Below are 18,632 nucleotides of genomic sequence, written 5' to 3'. Positions count from 1 at the left end.
TTCCAGCTGCCTAACTTACAATGTGCTATATAGAATATGCCTCAAAACTCAACTTTAACTCCTTCAGGACCAGCGCTTTTTTACACTACAGCAATTTTTTAAATTTTTTTGTGAGAGTTTTTTATTTTTGTAATCTTTGTACCTAAACCAAACATTATCTAACAAATTCCCCCAATAACCGACTCCCCACAACAACTAAAACCAATGAAATATAAAACAAAACAAAAACGAGCCACAAAGGGCTGCCAGGTTTCTGCCTATCACTAGCCATTGTCTTGGTTCTCAAAGGGTTAACATTTAGTGTTTTTTCGGGGGGGGAATTAGTTCCACTTAATTTTCGGTTAATAAAAGTTGCTCTAGGGGCCAGAAGCTCGTCACGAGGTCCGGCTCCCCGGCGTGGAATGTATCCGTCTTTTTGATGGGATTACGCAGGACTAATCACACGGGGAGTGCTTGCTTTGTAGCTCCAGTTTTTGAATTTTTTTTAATTATTATTTATTTTATTTTTTTTATTGATTTCTTCCACTAAGATTTTTATTTTTTTTAATTATTAAATTAACACCGGTTTGGAACATTTAATGTATTTCTGATGTAACATTAGGTTTAAAATGCAGTGTTGGTCGTGGACCCTCCGAAAAGCTGCAGAGGCGTCTTCTCAAAGTAATGCTTTGCTTTGATTCTGGCGCATGTACGAAATCGGTGTCACAGAATAATTGCGTGATGCCGAAGGACACATGCTAAGGGTCACGCGTTTAAATGAACAGTTAGCTCTGTTTTCATTGTATTAGCATTCCTCCCCTGATGCCCCTGTTTTGGAGGAGCTCAGAATGTTTGTGGGGTAAGAGTGTATCACGGTGTTCTACGGTCCTAAAAGTCACCATAATGTGCATAGAAACAGCAGGAAATTGGTTTATTTCCATTGTGTAAGTAAAACACATGATTATGCTTCAAATGCTTTAGTTATAGAAGTACCAAGGTCTTGTTCCATCTTAATAAGAGACCTTTGAGGTCCCAAAAGCTTATAGAGCGTCATATCTTTTTTTCTACGACGTCCCGTCTTTGACTAAAGAATCTATTGTCTTGTGGGTTAGTGCAGTTATAGCAACTTTTCTTAACGTACTAGAGAGAGCAATTAATATTTTTGTGTTGGTTGGGGGGCAGGAACCGGTTAGTCTGACACAATTGGGGCTCTCTAGGAAAATGTGACATTAACCCTGGCGTTACTGGCTCGTGGGAAGCGTGATACTTTCCAGTATCGTGACGCAGAATTTTAGAGCATCGGAAAATTGCCCTAAATGTGCCTAGACTGTAAGCTCTTTGGCTCACACAGGGCAGATAGATGGTGGCTAACAGGGCTGTGCACTAACCAGTCGGGTCAGCTTTATTCTGGCCCTTCTATTGGGGGCAGGAACACCTTACAAATCCTACCACTTTTCTTTCCATTACATTTCAGAACTTCATGACTGGAAAGTTGCTGAAACAATTTACACCTCATTGGGCACTTGAAGGGTTAAATGACCTTTTGTAGATCTCAGATCTCTAGGACTGAATAAAAACAATCGTTGATGGAGAGGGGATATCCTGTCCAAGATTTTGCGGATAAAGTCTCCTAAAAGTAGGCGAAACAATGTGCGGAGACCCCCACCGTGCTACAGGACAATACATGTTGTCATAACAACAGCAGGGGGCAGGAGCTAGACAGTCCCTGGGGACAAGGGGTTAAAGGGCTAGAATTGCAGACGCCGCAGTACTCCCAGTTTACCACTAGATGGTAGACGAGAGCAGACACATTCCTATACAGAAGCAGGCAAAGTCCAGGCTTATTTACCTGCTCAGTGCAGCCACAACCAGATGAGAAAAGGCAGAATGGCTGGGGGCTCCAAGCTCAGAGGCAAAAAGAAAAACAAGTATGGGAAGCTGCCCCCAGAGGAAGACCAAGGGACCCCATTACAGGAGAGGGACAGGGTGAGCAGCCCACAGCAGGAGCCCTCTGAGCAGCCAACGCAGTGCAAAGCTCCCAAGGGCAAGAAAAAGAGGAGCAGAAAGAAGGTGCACCTGTCCCCCTTGCCTGACAGGTATGACCCCCTGGAGGAGGGAGTGGAGGAGGCTGAGAGCAAGGAGGACAAGAAATACAAGAGGAAGCAGAAAGTGAAGAAGTATGCCAAGGTGAGCAGGGTGAATGGGGGCAGGTGCGGGTCGGCAGCTTGCTACCCCAGGGGCAACTACCAAGCCACAACACAATCCCTAATCAGCACAAAGGTCTTGGTAAATATAGATATGCAGTCATAGAGAGCTGAACAACATATGCCTACATTGCAGTACAATACATACTCATATCACAGTATATGATACTATATATATATATATATATATATATCACAGCAAAGTATAAATAAAGCATTGGAAAGTAACATGCTGACATATAAAATGTAACAAAACATATCAAGGTGCAGGGATATAGGCAGTAACCATGTAGATCACAATGTGAGGATATAGCCAGATATGATATATTGTTGCATAGTGTATGAGGTAATAAAGCACAGGAGCATTACCAAGAAATGTTATATTATTTAAATTAACATAAGGATAATGTGCTGCTATATATATATATATATATATATAAAGTAACACAATGTTAAGGGGGTGGTCGTATAGAATTTGACTCGCACAAAGGTAATTTGTATGTCTCTAGAGAGCATCTGATCTATCAGTACTGATCCATAGGCAACTCCGAAAAATGTAAATTCTTAAAAAAGATTTTAACCGGTCTCAGAATGTTTTTAAGTGGAAAAAAAAAATTAGTTTTTTTATAGCACCATTATATTCCGCAGTGCTGTACAATGGATAAACAGGACATAAAAAGTAGTATATAACAACAATTTGATTTACAAAAACAATAGGTAAGGAGGGCCCTGATCCAACAAGCTTGCGATCTATCCACCCAGGTTGTCTAATCCATACAATAGGTGTAAGTAACAGGATATCACACATATAAGGTGCAGATATGCTCAAGCGATAATAAAGTTAATGCAGGACCTGCAGGATAGCGTTTCCTATGGATCCCCACATATGGTCTCACCCTGCTTTAGTAGATTTGCCCCTTTATTTTCTGGGGACCCAGCTTTTTCTTGAATACTTTCCTGCTTTTAGATGGAGATTCAGTGGACTCCGGGAGAATAAACAACTTGAGAAACCACACACCTGGTAGCCGTACATTACAATGCGGTTTGGCGTCCGCTATATGCTAGGACACCACCCTATAGGGGGAATATTCTAGATGACTGGACCCTGATACCGTGAGCAAAGCACCTATCGGACTGCGAGATCCAGGAGAATCTACCCCGGTAATTGGGTAAAAGCCCCTGAGACTCAGGGGCACACATTGGGAATTAGAACTGCTAAGGAGAGCGAAATGCCGATGAATGAATTAGAAGCAGGGGGCTTAAGACCCCTGATTGCGGCTGTGAATATAGAATATCAGGGGCAGTTCTCATGCATGTGGCCGGTCCGGTTATTGGTTCCCCGGTGTTGTGTAAGTGGGTTGACACCTTTAATTACACGGCCGTACCGGTTAGATCGGTTTTCGGATACGGTTTCTGTTTACAATATGAAAATTTAAGCGTAAAGTCCCCTTATCGGGTATTTCTTTTAACGGGAAGTGCTGTTTGTCCAATATTTCTGTTACGGCATTAGAATCTTATCTGCGTAAAGCCTCGCCATCTTGCGCTGTTTAAATAAACACCAAATAGTCCCTGAGGAAGCGCCAAAGAACGGAAGGGAGGTCGACGGGAAATCGCGAAGCAGAGACTTAAAGAATAATTTCCCATATCCTACAAATCTATACATCAACTAAATAATCTGTAATGGGATATACATGTGCCGAGACTGCTTTACTTTACAGAGAGGGTGGTAGATGAGTGGAACAGCCTCCCAGTAAAAATGGTAAAGGCTTAGATTCAGGATAATACTGATATGTAATAGGCAATCTGAGACCAGCAAGGACTGATCTATGTTTCTATGTAACGTTCTTAAAGTAATGATTTATTCCCCAAAGTGCTCATTACTATAAAAAAATGATTCACTCCCCCTTCCTCTTGCCCTTCAATGTTTTACCCGGGGGGGGGGGGGGGTAGTGAAGATTCATGGCTCTCCTAGCACAGACCAAAATATTCAGGCTTCCCCATGTTCTGCCCCATTGAGTGCCAACATATGATGTCATATAGCGGCTCAGAGACGATGGTAGCAGAAACCTTGCTTGCCCTCTCTCTTTACTGCTTTGCAGCCAACCAACAATTTAACATATTTAATATAACCCCCCAGTGCTGTATACAGTAATATAACCCTTAGCGCTGTATACAGTAATATAACCCTTAGCGCTGTATACAGTAATATAACCCCCAGTGCTGTATACAGTAATATAACCCCCCAGTGCTGTATACAGTAATATAACCCCCAGTGCTGTGTACAGTAATATAACCCTTAGCGCTGTATACAGTAATATAACCCCCAGTGCTGTATACAGTAATATAACCCCTAGCGCTGTATACAGTAATAACCCCCAGCACTGTATACAGTAATATAACCCCCAGTGCTGTATACAGTAATATAACCTCCCAGTGCCGTATACAGTAATAACCCCAGCGCTGTATACAGTAATAACCCCCCAGTGCTGTATACAGTAATATAACTCCCAGCGTTGTATACAGTAATATAACCCCCAGCGCTGTATACAGTAATATAACCCCCCAGCGCTGTATACAGTAATATAACCCCAGCGCTGTATACAATAATATAACCCCCCAGCGCTGTATACAGTAATATAACCCCCCAGAACTGTATACAGTAATATAACCCCCCAGCGCTGTATACAGTAATATAACCCCCAGCGCTGTATACAGTAATATAACCCCCCAGCGCTGTATACAGTAATATAACCCCCAGCGCTGTATACAGTAATATAACCCCCCAGCGCTGTATACAGTAATATAACCCCCCAGAACTGTATACAGTAATATAACCCCCCAGCGCTGTATACAGTAATATAACCCCCAGCGCTGTATACAGTAATATAACCCCCAGCGCTGTATACAATAATTTAACCCCCCAGTGTTTCTTCATGTTTGTTTTAGTGTCGTGCCCCCCCATTTCCTGAAAGAGGAGGAGGGACTTTGATTGGGTGAGCTGATCTTCGTTTGTCCAATCAGCTCACTCTTGTGACATCATGCATTTAATAACACCTATTAAGTTTAAAATTAGATAATAATAATAATATATCTTTAAATAAACCTGTGCTCTACTACTATCCTTACCCTCACATTAACCCTTTTACTGTAAGTCTAAGCTTATTTTGAGTTTTTTACCCTCTTTCCGCATACCTGCCAACAGTCCCAAACTTTCCCGGGACAGTCCCTTTTTTCAGTCCTGTCCTGTCAAATTTAGGTTGTAGGTAAGTAGGTCTGTTTTTACTCAATTACTATATATATATATATATTCAATGTACAAAATGTCAGAAAACTCAGTAAAATATGTAAAAACTTTAAGAATAAAGCTGCCATTCTTTATTTTGTGCACTAGTCATATCTGAGCCAAGCAGCAGATCTGTGGTCTCTTCTTCCACAAAACCAGGGGCAGGTTGCCCTGTTGAGTGATGAGGTTCCCATGTACATCACTGCCAAATGGGCCGGCTGGGCAGATCAGAAATCATCGTTATTTTATGCCCACGGACCTGGTGGAGATCTTCAGACAGCCTCAGTAGTACCGCAGTACCGCGCACCAGAGGGGTATTCTAGACTAGATCCCCTATTGGGTGGTCATGCGATGCCACTGCTCTATTGGCTACTTAAAAGGGAGATCACTGATCTCCCCAACCAGCCCATTAACACTATGGATGTCAATATGTCAACAATATGATGTCATACCAGCACTCAGCAATAACAATGGCAGTGTGTGTGTGTGTGTGTGTGGGGGGGGGTTGCGGCTAAAGTAAATACACCACTGTCCAGTGCCACATCTATCTCAGCGCTTAGCAGAAGACTGAGGAGCAGCCGGAGGTATGCTCTGTCCATCCAGTTTTAGTACAGCGCAGTACACACCATGTGTCCAATAATCATCTTGGCCAGGCTGGAAGCGACTGTGTAGATTGTAAGCTCTTGTGTTGCTTTGTAAACTGATTGCCGTACTTCTTGCTTGCTTGTCCTTCTCAATCCGTGCAGGTACAATTAACGAGTACCTGTGACAGACAATGACCTTATGATGTCATTTGTAATACCTAATCTTTATTAAGGAGTTGCAATTATAGCTGCAATTAGGTGAGGTCACAGGTCCAAACTATTTCAAACAAAACTCTCACCCAACGGCTGCGGGAGGCTGATTTCATTATTAAAAAAGAAAAAATATATTAAATGATCAGAACTTACACATTTTTATTTAAAAAATACGACGTTAACACAGTTATTAGATAATATTGTCATTTCCGAACACATGCTGCCGGTGAGAACGTCCTACTTGGATAGTTTGTGGAGCGATTCAGCACTGGGTTGTGTGTTGCAAGAAATGTAACAAAACATGTTTCGCAACGTGTAACATTTCACATTCTTGGAGTGTTAGCGTGATAGGATTGTGTGACACGCTACGCGCATGCATTAAAGGAACCGTCACGTTATTTTTAAACTTTATTTAGTAAATACCACCTCCCTATCCTTCCTGTACCAAGGTATGGGCATCATTAAGTTCACCTTAAATAAAATGTTTACTGAAAGTTTCTCGTATCGTATTTTGTGTTTAAATAGTTTGCCTGCTTAATGCAAACAGAAAAAGGCAAATCAGCTGTCATTTGTATCATTCACATCCCAACAGAAGCGGCGTAGTGTAGTGCTCTAAGTCAACCTGTAGGTGGCAGCAGAATTCCATACGCTACCATCACTAAGCGCTACAATTGACTTTCCTTCTATTATCTTCTTGTTCCCAGTTTTAGAACTTCTCATGATTGTGAAACTTTTAAATTACCCAATTTAGGTGATAATAAAGCCAGTTATGAGAATTTTAAATTAAATGTACTTTCATGTTCTTCTATCAATTTATTTTTATGTTCATTTATAGACAAAGACTAATTTAAAGTTTTTTTTTTCCACCATAGAATATGGGCAAAGCTGTCCGGACCGGGTGCCGCTACCTGCTGATTGGAATTCAGGGTTTGGCAAATGCATATATAGCCCCGTTTGGTGTTTCTTCTGTTGTGATATCATCGATGACTCGTTAACAAGTAACACAACCCCCCCCCCACACACACAAAAACTGCGTCTTCACATTTCAAGTATTTTCAACTACCTGCAAGAAAATGGACTTTCACAAAACCGTGAAGGGTGGTCGAAGCCAAATCCTTACGGGGTTTCGTTATCCAAATTCTATGGACTATATATATATATATATATATATATATATATATATATATATATATATATATATTTACACCACCAAAATTCATAAAGCGCAGAAAAACTCCATGTGCGAAGGCTGAGACCAACAAAAAATTAAGATAAATGGTAATACGGAAATTGATTTCATCAACCTGTAAATATTAATTGTAATTAGTACTAGAACGGTCAGTATGGGGCAGAATGCATAATCAATTACCCCACCATATAGAATACCCAGACCTGTCCCCTTTCTCTTGGCCATGTGCCCTTGTAACTACCTCCACCATGCTCTTTGGTCTCCACCATACATCATTCTTGGACGTCTAGAAGTGGCGCTGTGGACATTATTCACCCGGGATACCTGATAAATGGACGCCCGCCTTGTTTTTAGCCCTTGTCGCTATACAGAGAAACATAAAACATAAGTACAGAAATTGCTTTAAAAGTTTGTAAATGGTCTAAAACTATTCACAGTATCTAAACAGTATTTTTGTAATGTGTTATGTTAATGTATTATTACAGAGATTTCAGGGTAGGGGGGACGACACATAATGGATTAAATTAAGTTGTATTAACTCCTTAATGGCTGGGAATAACATAGAAGCATAGACTTTGAAAGCGGTGACTTTTTTTTTAATTACTATTACAAAAAAAAGGGACTTTTACTTGCACCCCAAAATTTTCCCATCCACGTAGACTTGGATTTATTAAAATGCTTAAAAAGTTAACTAATAGACGCTTCTGTAAATTCTCTCCCTGCCGTAAAACGGGGAGATCTGGCCTCCTGATGTGTCGCTGCTCAGTGGTTGGAGGTCCAACTGGACCAATCGGGCTATAGATGATCGTGAGGAATCTGCACAACCTCCACGGCAAGAAGTAAAGGGCATCAAGGATCATATCTGTGCCGGAAATTGTGTTTCGCCTGGAGACTCCGGGTCACTACGGGGACACTCTGGGTCCTGGCATCGGAATTGCAGAGTTGTGGCATGCAGCAGTCATCGCCAGCTTCCGCTCCAACAATAGTATGTGTTCCGAGACATCAGCGGGGCCGCCTAATGACGTCAGCGGGATCATGCATCCCGCATGTGGGGGCTTTGGGTAGCCAGGGGCCAGCACGTTCCCGGATGTGATCATATCCCCAGTGCTCCTCAGTAAGGGGCAGCAGCTGTGGAGGGGTGGCTGGGGGTCATACACCGCTGGGCAGCACCCCCATATCTGACATGATCGTTAAAGTAGAAGGTTAAAGTACGTCGATGAGGGATAGGTGTAGAAAGAAGAGCGAGGATCGGACCCGAGGTGGTAATAATAACCTGCGTAGAAGCATGTGCCAACTAGACTAGGGGTATATAATGTGGCGCTGATTCCCCAGCTTTATACGGAATCATGTTTCTTTCTGGGTTATAATGGGGGCCCCTAGGAAAAACACTTTCTTTGGGGCCAAATACTTAGTGGTTATGTATGTGAAGAAACGTTGGCATTAGAGAGAGATTTCTGGAGAGAGTTTTATCTAACTAGTGTTTAAAAAGTGATCTTGTCATAGAATGTTCTTGTCGATTGTGTCAATCACCTTGGTTGCTATGGAGATAAAACCCCTTTTCAAACTTATCACCAGGATTTATTTTTATACACAACTTTTTGGTTATGCGATTAAGTGATTATTTATCAAGGGGGGTGCAACCGGTACTTTTATAAGCGTATAGGGTCCGGGTTAATGGGGGGGCAGCCTCGCTGATATGTCACGGGCCCCCTCATTGGACTCCCTGGACTGCTACCCGTAGGCTTTTGGGGCCTGTACTCCCTTACAGACTTTGGAGCCTGGTGGTCCCATTGTGAGAATGGAGTGGGACCCCGGGGGGGGGGGGCATGGGGCAGGCCGTGGGAGAAGCATGCGGCGGCTCTGTCTTTAAATTTCTAATTTCCAATTAATTTCTAATAATTTCTATTTTAAAAAATTTGAATGTTTTTTTTAAAAAAACGCTAGACTGCCGCAAAACGATAGCCCTGGTTCTCGGAGACCCTTAAGCTTAAATAGTAAAGGCAACATTCAATATATTTCATAAATTTATACATTTCAATACTTCATATATTTTTGAGGAAATGTAGTATTTGACATAGTAAGTGTTGCTTTCATTTACAGGGATGTGAAAACTTTAAATATTTGTATAAAAAAATAAATACAATGTGTATATATTTTTTTTAAAAACTTCACTTGTAATACAATTTTTGTAAAATCCGATATAATCTGATGTAACATTTCATCCTTTATGTACCGCACTGACTTTATCATTTTATGTCTGATATGTGTGCGCTGATAACATTTGGGTTTTTTTCATCGAATAATTACCAAATTCAGTATTTCTTAAATTAACGCATGCTGCTTTTAAATATTTAGATGCAAGGTGTATGATAAACTTGTTAGTTCTGTTAATGCAACAAAGTATATTTAGTAAATAAAGCATTTTTTTTTGTTTTTACAATTTGTGTGGTTTTTCACGTCAGCGATTTCTGTGAAATATTATTTTTGTTATTAGACCCAAATATTTTATGGCGAAATCTACAAAAACACTAATGTCGAAACTCTATTTATATGACGTTATTTTTAATGAATATATATATTTTTTTAAATGGGATAAAACCCCCCCCCCATATTTATTCATAGTGGGAAAAAATACCAACAAAAATCCTGTACGATTTTTATTTTAATTTATCTATCCATCTTTTTTTTTTTAACCTAAAGCTAACGTATTCCCCACTAACCATTAACCACATTCACTAAAAGCAATACAAAAATCAACCCCTTAGGATCAATTTAAAAAAAATTTAAAAAAATGATTTTATTTTAAAAAAAAGTTGGATATTTGGGGCCCAGAGAAGCGCTGCTTTCTTGATGTCTTTCTCCATCTCACGATAACGTTACCCGTCCGTGTGATTCTTTGTAGTGCCCCGAGGTCTCATCGACTGTGATGATGTGGGAGTAATAGGACCTGTGAAGTACCTGGTAAGTCATTGGTTAAAATGGCCTCCAGGTCACCGCGGTTATCCTATACAGGAGAACAAAGAATGAATTAGTACTTTATACGTACGTTAAAATGTAATTGTTAGCTTATTATACGTACGTTAATATGTAATTTTTAGCTTAAACATGGAAACTGCAGCTCCAGAGCTGCAGCAGACCACTCTGGTTTCTGCGCCAGTTTTGACTGCTTTCAGACATCTGTTAGTGTGTATCGTTAGCATGCGCGAGTATATGGTGTTAGCATGTGTCAGCGTATCGACTTCGTGGTGCAAGGAGATGATGAGGGGAAATAGCGTATGTATATATGTGTAAGTGTGCGGTGTTAGGGCGAGTTTGTGTGTTAGTGTGTGTTTTAGTTACAGGGGGAGTGCCGAAGGTTAGAAGTGTTAAATAAATAGTATTTTGTACTTGGCCTGAATTTTATTATTTAATCTGAAAATTAACCGGACGCTTCCACTTTAAAAAAAAACAAAATCAGCAAAGTTTATAATTAACCGTTAATGTTAGGATATCGCCAATTTCGGATTATTTATTAAACTGACACTGAGATCTAAAAAAACATTCACCTCTCACACGGGTTCTTGTTTAAAGGGACACCGCAGGTTTACGGGGAGCCCCCCTAAACAATCAACACATATAGAAGTTATCGCCGGTTATATTTTCTTCGGCTCTTTTTCTATCCGGATTTCAGCGTTCTTAACCCCTTAATGACAGCCTGTACATGTACGGGCTCAAAATGCATTGTTTTCAATGGGTTTAGGGACCGCCCAGGGGTTAATGTGGAGGAGAAAGAATCCAAAGTTCTCTTTCAGGCACGCATTTCACAATCAGCGTATGTAACATGAGTAGGATCTCATGATCGGGACCGATGCCAGATTGAGCCCAGCCTTTATCCCGCCCCAGCAGTTTGGCTGTGCTTGTTGTACATTAAGTAAATGTTTTGTGGTTTTAACGTAGAAGTACCAGAGGGGGATTTCCTGGGGCCCGAAAGCAAGGCCTGGCCCTCATGGAGAGCGTATCTCGGACACGCGCTCTCCTGCTCTTAGCAGCCGGCTTTGGCGCAGCCGTCGGAGTCACTTGGTTCTTTTTCATCCAGAGGAAGCGGCGGCTCGTGAAGGTGGGAGAAGTATCGCAGCTTTTCGTGTACCCCGTCAAGTCCTGCAAAGGAATCCCCCTGAAGGAAGCAAAGTGCAAAGCGTTTGGCTTGGAGAACGGCAACCTCAGAGACAGGTAACCAACTGGCAAACCCAAGCTGCCAGAGAGGGCCGCTAGGCATTCAGGGAACTGCGGGCAATATGGAAGCCTTGGGACTGCCTATAAAAACCGCCATGGCAAGCGGTAGTCACGTGTGTATAATGGCAGAGAAGCGAGTGCAAAACGTATCAATTATGGAGATGGCGCTTTACTGCTTAAAAAGACACCGCAGCCATTATATTTACTTTAAATCAATTCATTTCAAACGCGTGGAGGGGTTCATCAGAATAGCCCCTTTTGTATTTGCCCTCTTTGCCCCCCAGCTCTTGTTGACTTCACTGGGAATTCTTTCCTGTTTCAAGCAGCCAACACTGCTGTGAAAATAGGGGTAGGACGACCACATCAGCCATGTTTTCGAGGACACATATTTTCGGCGTATCGCAGACCAGCGGGGGTAAAGGGCGCACCCCGCAGTCCTGTATCGGCCTAGGCCACAATACATCACTGACACCCTGCAGCAGGGGTATAACTAGGGGGGGCGTCCGCTCCGGGTGCCACTCATCAGGGGGTCTCCACTACGACCGGCCCCGGGTGTGCGCCTCTCCAGAGACAGACTATATTGCTCGCTGCTGGAGGAGCAGGGCCGATTGGGGGGATACAAAATCAAGAGAGCTCGAAGGTCTGTTCCCTTGTGATGCGTGGCGGTTTCTGATGCTGAGCGCTGGGATATGATGTCATAAGATGGTCTACATTTTATTTTTGGCATCGTGAGGAATGCATATTTTTCAAAATGATTTGTTCACGTGGCTGCCAAGGACACCGGAGTGTCACATAATCACATTATTTTCAGATGAAGTGTGTTTGTCATGTAGACGAGTTCTCGATCGGTTATCTTTAGCCTGTGGGGAAACCAATAGAATGGCTGAGTCTTAATCACTCCTGCTAACACACATGCACACTCACGCTTACACATTCTAACACACCCTTATACCCTCATGCTAACATATGTACACATACTCTCCCTCACACACACTTACACATTCATTCTCACACACGTATACATGTACTCTCACACACACACACATACTCCCTCCCTTACCCTCTCATGCCCTCTTTCCCTCCTTACCTCACCCACAGCTTCCTCCCATGATTTTACGTCGAATCTCAGAACATCATTTATGTGACCCCAGCTGTGTTCCTGCTTCCCTAGGCTGATTCAAAACTGTTCACATAGGGCAGACCAGCCCTTTGTTAACAGTTTTGGTCATGCCTATGGGCCAAATGGCCCCGGGCCAGCCAACCCCTGCGGTGTTCAGTGGGCAGAATGCTTCATTATTCTTATTTTATTTATAAATATATACATAAATAACTATCCATGGGTCAGGCAAAAGTGTGAAGCCCCAGCCCTAGTCACACCTCTAACCAGATCCTTTAAAAATGAAATCTCCCCCGTTGGCTGTTTAAATGTTGAGCGGTGTGATTTACACCCATGCAGGTCTTCTGAAAATCAACAGGTGCCCAAAAAAACCCTTTTGGGTGATGCAGTTGGAGGGAGGACATGTACCAGCAACCTCATGATGTATTTGAACAGAGCACTGGGCCATGATGTCATATGATGGCACTCCAGTTCAATACATGAGAAGGTGGCCATGTGGCAGCTTTAGTCAATCTTATAGCTGACTGGGTGGTCATGGGAGATCCACGAGACAGGGGGCAGATCAGCGGGACAGTAGGAGAATGCCCATAAACCAGGACTGTCCCCTTTAAAATGAGACACTTGGGAGGTATTTTTTTCTAGCACAACAGAAAAAAAACTAAGTTTTTTTTTTTTTTTTTTAATAAAATGTGTTAAAATGAGGAAAAAAGATGGTTGATATACTGATATAATGTATATATAGGACAGTTTGCGATGGGCTAAATTCACTCCGTTACGTGTTATGCGACGCGCTTCTTATTTATATTATGTCCAGTTATGTCCTGTTTACTCGTACAGGTGACCCGATATAAATCAATAAATAATAATGATAGTGCAGTAGATAGAATTACAATGTAATAAAATAGTTGAGCGTGATTATTTAATAATAATAATAATAATAATAATAATAATAATGTTATTATTAAAATACAGACTTTGGATAATGAGTACTCAATTCCAATAGTGATTTTCACTCTTCGTGGTTTTTATTTGCAGACATTGGCTCGTTGTAAAGGAGGACAAAGTGTGTGTTACGGGCCGCCAAGAACCCCGTCTGGTACTGATGACGGCGTCCTGCGACGATACCCATTTAACTCTCTGCGCTCCCGATATGGACGAGCTACACGTTCCTCTAAAACTCTCCGCCAGCAACGAAACGTTCACCTGCAAGTGCGTACAACGTGTCCTTTGTGTAACTTGGTGTGTGGTTTGCCATTTGCTAATGCGTCTTTATCCATTGTCCTTATTAATTACAAATTAATACTCTGGTGTTCATTAACCATTATAGTGCTGTGTATAAATATACTCTCATACAGCTTTAAAGCTGATGGCAGGCTTCACGTGTAACCTGCAGGGGAGGTCATTTCTTCAGCGACGAGTTGAAAAGGGTTAATGTACAAGTAAGGTTTACCTTGGGCTATTAGCCAACGGCATTAGGCCGGTAATCGTCAACGTGTGAGGATATATCATGTAAAAGAAATTGGTGGGTGACAGGTTCACTTTTTTTGTTCTTGATTTTTAGTTTGATTCACTTTCTAGAATTCATGGCAATAAGGTCACGGGAAGGGATTGTGGAGCTCAAGCTTCTCGGTGGATCACTAGCTTTCTGAAGAGCAGAGAGACTTATCGCCTGGTGCAGTTTGAAGAAACAATGAAGCCAAGGAACCCAAAGAATGAATATGAAACGTACACAGAGAATGATACGGTGAGTCTATATATTTTCTATATATTTTCTTTCCTTCTCTTCCTTGAGTTCTTAGTGGATTTTAGAAGCATTTTCTGCAAGTGTACACAGTATCCACTTGTTGAATGTTCCTCCTTGTTTGGACACATTCTAAATCAGGCAAATACAGCAACACAATATTACATCGTGTTATGATTTTTCAACAAAAATAAAGCCAAAATGGAGAAGCCATCAAAGATGGTATACTTTCTTTTTCACACGACTGTACATGGTGGGGTCAGTAAGATAATAAATTTATGAAACCTATGGGTCAAACAAATGTAGAAAAGTAGAAACCTGAGACATAATTCTACATTTCTTTAGGGGATACATTTATATAGATCCTTTACATTCTTCCAGGTGGCGTATCCTGACCTGAGTCCTCTACTTCTGTTGTCGGAAGCCTCAGTTGATGATTTAAACACCAGACTTGAGAAGAAGGTCTCTGTTCGCAATTTCCGCCCTAACATTGTGGTGTCAGGGTGTGCACCGTTTGATGAGGTATGTGATGATATGATTCATTTATTATTGTTACATTATCGGGTCAGTATGAGTGTTATGTGCTAAAGTGATTCGGGTACAAGGTTTGAAAAGTGGTCTTCTCGCCATAGCAAGTAATCTAATGGTCCAGTCAGCAGGCACATAACAGGATTATGGGAGTAAGGTTGTAAATCCTGAAAATTTTATTGAATGTAATAACATTTTTGTTATTTGCTTTCATCCTTACGTTTGGCTTGATTGTTTTTTTTTATTACTTTTTTTATTCTTTCCACATGATTAATATTAGTGGATTTTTTTTAAACTTTTTATACAACCATACAAGTTAAGAAAATAGTTTTGTTTTTTTCCTTGATTTTATTTTCATTCATCACCATCTAGTGGTGAAATGAAGGAACAGCTACAAAATGTTTGGCACAATGTTTCTTTTCGTTATTAATATTTTTCATTGACAAAGTTTTTTAAAATCTTCTTTAGCTGTTATAATCATAGTTTCTTGGTTTATTGCCTTCTCACTCTTAGCTTGGGGCATTTAAAAAATACTGAGCCACCTACTTTCCTGGGTTCAGTACGAATCCGGTGCTTCTACGGAGTTTGTTAACAACAAATTAGCGTTAATATTTGAGTACTGCGGTTTTTTTTGTGTGGGCCATGCGTGAGCCGTAGACTTATTTGCCAATTTGGGGTTTTAATTCCTTCTTTGTAACATCTTTGCAGGACACCTGGAAAATAATTCAGATCGGCAGCCGTCTGACCTTGAAGCAAGTTATGCCCTGTCCAAGGTCAATAAGATACCAATAAGCCTGAACAAGTATATATATAGCTAATAACTAGTAATTACAGTAGCAAAACCCTAATTTACTGATCGCCATCATTATTGTTTTGGGGTCTGGCTTCCATATTCGAACGGACTATAACTGGTCATTTTTCTATTCTGGGGAGACTAAAACAGTGGTTCCCTGGGGCTGTGGGTGGCAAAACACTTGCTCATTATATGAGAGAAAAAAAACCCCACTAAAATTGTTAATTATTGGAGCGTAATATTTTTGTTTGCATGTCAAAATGTGATTTCTATTATCTCTGCAGATGTATATTCACCACCGTGGATCCTGACACTGGAATCATTGATATGAAGGAGCCACTGACCACACTACGCAGGTACTTAGACACAAAATATATGATAATCATAATAATATATGGTATATTAGAGTCGCACAGACATTTTCTCAATTCTGTTCTCCATGTCAATTTAGTATCCTCTTCCCTGCTTCTCTCATTAATCCAAATATTTAATATTTAAGTGGTATGGTCTTTAGAATAATTATCTGCTGTTTCTATACACATTATCGGGGGCTTTTAGGGCTGTAGAGCTCTCTGATACCCTCATACCCAGCAAACATTCTGAGCTCCTAGAAAAAAGGGGCATCAGGGGAGAAAAGAGGGGATGAGGGCTCCCGAAGAGGAACAATTCCTCCATGTGTACAATGAGGTTGATATTTTTTCTGTCTATATAACATTTTTATTTATTTATTGTAAAATAGCTAATTAATTATATTTTATTAATAATAAAATAGCGTTTTATTAATTTCCATATATTTCTGATACCAAACTGTATTTTTCTGGCTACTTGACCAGTAGCCATCTCGCATCCAAGCCATTAACCCTTCATTTATTAATTACAATATCTCGTCTCTTCTTTCAGTTATCGCCAATATGAAGGGCCACACAAGAAAGTGTATAAGTCAGCTCCTTTGTTTGGACAGTTTGTAAGGATTGAAAAAACGGGTGTCATTAAAGTTGGTGACCCGGTGTACCAGGTCATTTAGTGAATGCCATACCCCCACCCAAAAAAATGATTAATTCACAAAAAAATCCAAATGGTGCTATCGAGGCAAATAATATTCTTTTTATATATATATGGCAATGGCTGCTATTGCTTTCATGAAGTCTCAATTTTATTCATGTAGGTTAAATATAAACATTTTATACATTTTTTGTTCTTCCGCTGAGGGTCGGAGGGCTCTATACTGCTTGCCGTAGCCCACGATAGATCTTCCATAGGGCAAGTGGTTTAAAACCCAGTAACATCCCAATCTGAAGTTCAATCATTTTTTTTTTCTTAATAAAGTATTAATTTTGTATATGGCGTCATGTAGTGATGTCACAATTGAGGGACAGATCCAGCAGATATACATTTTTTTTGACTGGGTGATTTAACTTGTGTTTGAGCACTAACAGGGTTGCTCCTCTTGCCAAGGAACAGATGTCATATGATGTCATATGATGTCATATGATATAACCCCGTTGCAAAGGAGCCTGATTTTTGTGTCCTGTCCTGATGGGATAACCTACAATGTTTTTGAAAAACCTCATACTTTGAGGTTCCTTAAACAATACATATTTAACATGTTGACCGTGAATTGATGGCTGGGTGCAGCTCTTGAAAAGGACTTTGAATGAAGCCCTAACTGATAAAAAGGGCCTAAAAACGGCCCCTGGAATTTCTCTAGAGACTGGAAAATATTACTAACTGGAAGCATTTTGAGTTGGCACGGGGGGGGGCACAACGCCTGTTCTCGAGGGCCACAAAACCTGAATGCTATGTAACTGTGCCCGGATACAAGTCGTTTTCATGCATCTTTCATTGAAATGTCTCTGCAAGAATTAGGATGACACAAAAAGTGTCGACCCTCAAGGACTAGAGTTATGACCCCATGGTCCGTGACGTTAGTAAGAAGACTCCTTGCATGTCAATGTCCACCTAACCTAGAACCCGAATCCTCACCCTGCTGAACCAAAACCCAAGCTTACGCTTAACTCGGAAAACAGAAAGAGAAACCCGTCTTAGGGATTTCAGAAAAAACCCTATCTATGGAGTTTAGCAGTAGTTAGGTGACTACATTGACTAATTAACCCTTTTAATGTGATATCATAGCTCATAGAAGCCAAAGAACTGGAAGGACGGGTTCTTTGTATAGAACAGAATCTGACTCCATGCTCGGGAATCACTTCTCGATATTGTATTACATTTTGTATTGAATGTTGTCGCAATATACGGTAATTGCTTTTTATGAATAAATTCGATATTTTTGCTTGCAGTCATGTGTGTATCTCCATGAGCTGCCTTTCCACTTCTAGCGTAGGAATGTGGGAAATAAAGAGTAAAGTCAGGAAACCTTAAGCAAGCGCAACATTCAGTTTTATAAATTTATCTAAATTAGTTTTGGCTGTGTTTGTTTTCGAGCAAAGAATTTTGTTTCCTGTCAGTTCCACTCTTTTGGAACGACATTAACTTTCACAATACAATAAAAAAAAAAAAGACCCCCCCCCCCCAGAGAGTAAGGACGGCCAAAGAGGTGCAGCAGCAGTAGTAGTAGTAGTAGCGGAGCACTGGGCCTGGGCAGGCAGACACTGGCACATGAGGCACATACAGTCCTGTGGAGACTGAATTTCCCCAATATTATATATTATACATCTTATATTGTAAACCAATATTTATTTATCAATAAGAATAATTGATGATATGACAGAAAGTTAAATGTTTATATCTTTAAACTTTGCGAATTACTGGCAAGGTCGTGCGAGGTTAAT

The 18,632-nt window shown here is 40.8% G+C and overlaps 1 protein-coding gene across 1 annotated transcript; it reads left to right on the top strand.

Moving 5' to 3' along the window:
• Nucleotides 1–1,866: 1,866 nt before the first annotated feature.
• On the top strand, nt 1,867–16,867 carry LOC149278172 (mitochondrial amidoxime reducing component 2-like). Its single transcript, XM_089502280.1, has 9 exons — nt 1,867–2,166; nt 5,575–5,762; nt 11,389–11,661; nt 13,817–13,990; nt 14,360–14,525; nt 14,904–15,044; nt 15,759–15,823; nt 16,128–16,199; nt 16,744–16,867. Exons 1-9 carry the CDS (start codon nt 1,867–1,869, stop codon nt 16,865–16,867), a joined length of 1,503 nt encoding a protein of 500 aa, XP_089358406.1.
• Nucleotides 16,868–18,632: the final 1,765 nt, after the last annotated feature.

This window comes from Sceloporus occidentalis, unplaced genomic scaffold (genome assembly GCF_023333645.1).
Source record: "Sceloporus occidentalis isolate IW3139 unplaced genomic scaffold, rSceOcc1.0.p SCAF_199, whole genome shotgun sequence".
NCBI lineage: Eukaryota > Metazoa > Chordata > Lepidosauria > Squamata > Phrynosomatidae > Sceloporus > Sceloporus occidentalis.
This window is presented reverse-complemented; position numbering and strand designations above follow the sequence as displayed.

Excerpts from the sequence above, each read along its gene's own strand:
- LOC149278172 (XM_089502280.1), top strand. The coding sequence starts at position 1,867 with ATGGCTGGGGGCTCCAAGCTCAGAGGCAAAAAGAAAAACAAGTATGGG. Across the intron at positions 2,167-5,574 it reads AAGTGAAGAAGTATGCCAAG|TCATATCTGAGCCAAGCAGC; the intron begins GTGAGCAGGGTG and ends TTTGTGCACTAG. Across the intron at positions 14,526-14,903 it reads CGTACACAGAGAATGATACG|GTGGCGTATCCTGACCTGAG; the intron begins GTGAGTCTATAT and ends ACATTCTTCCAG.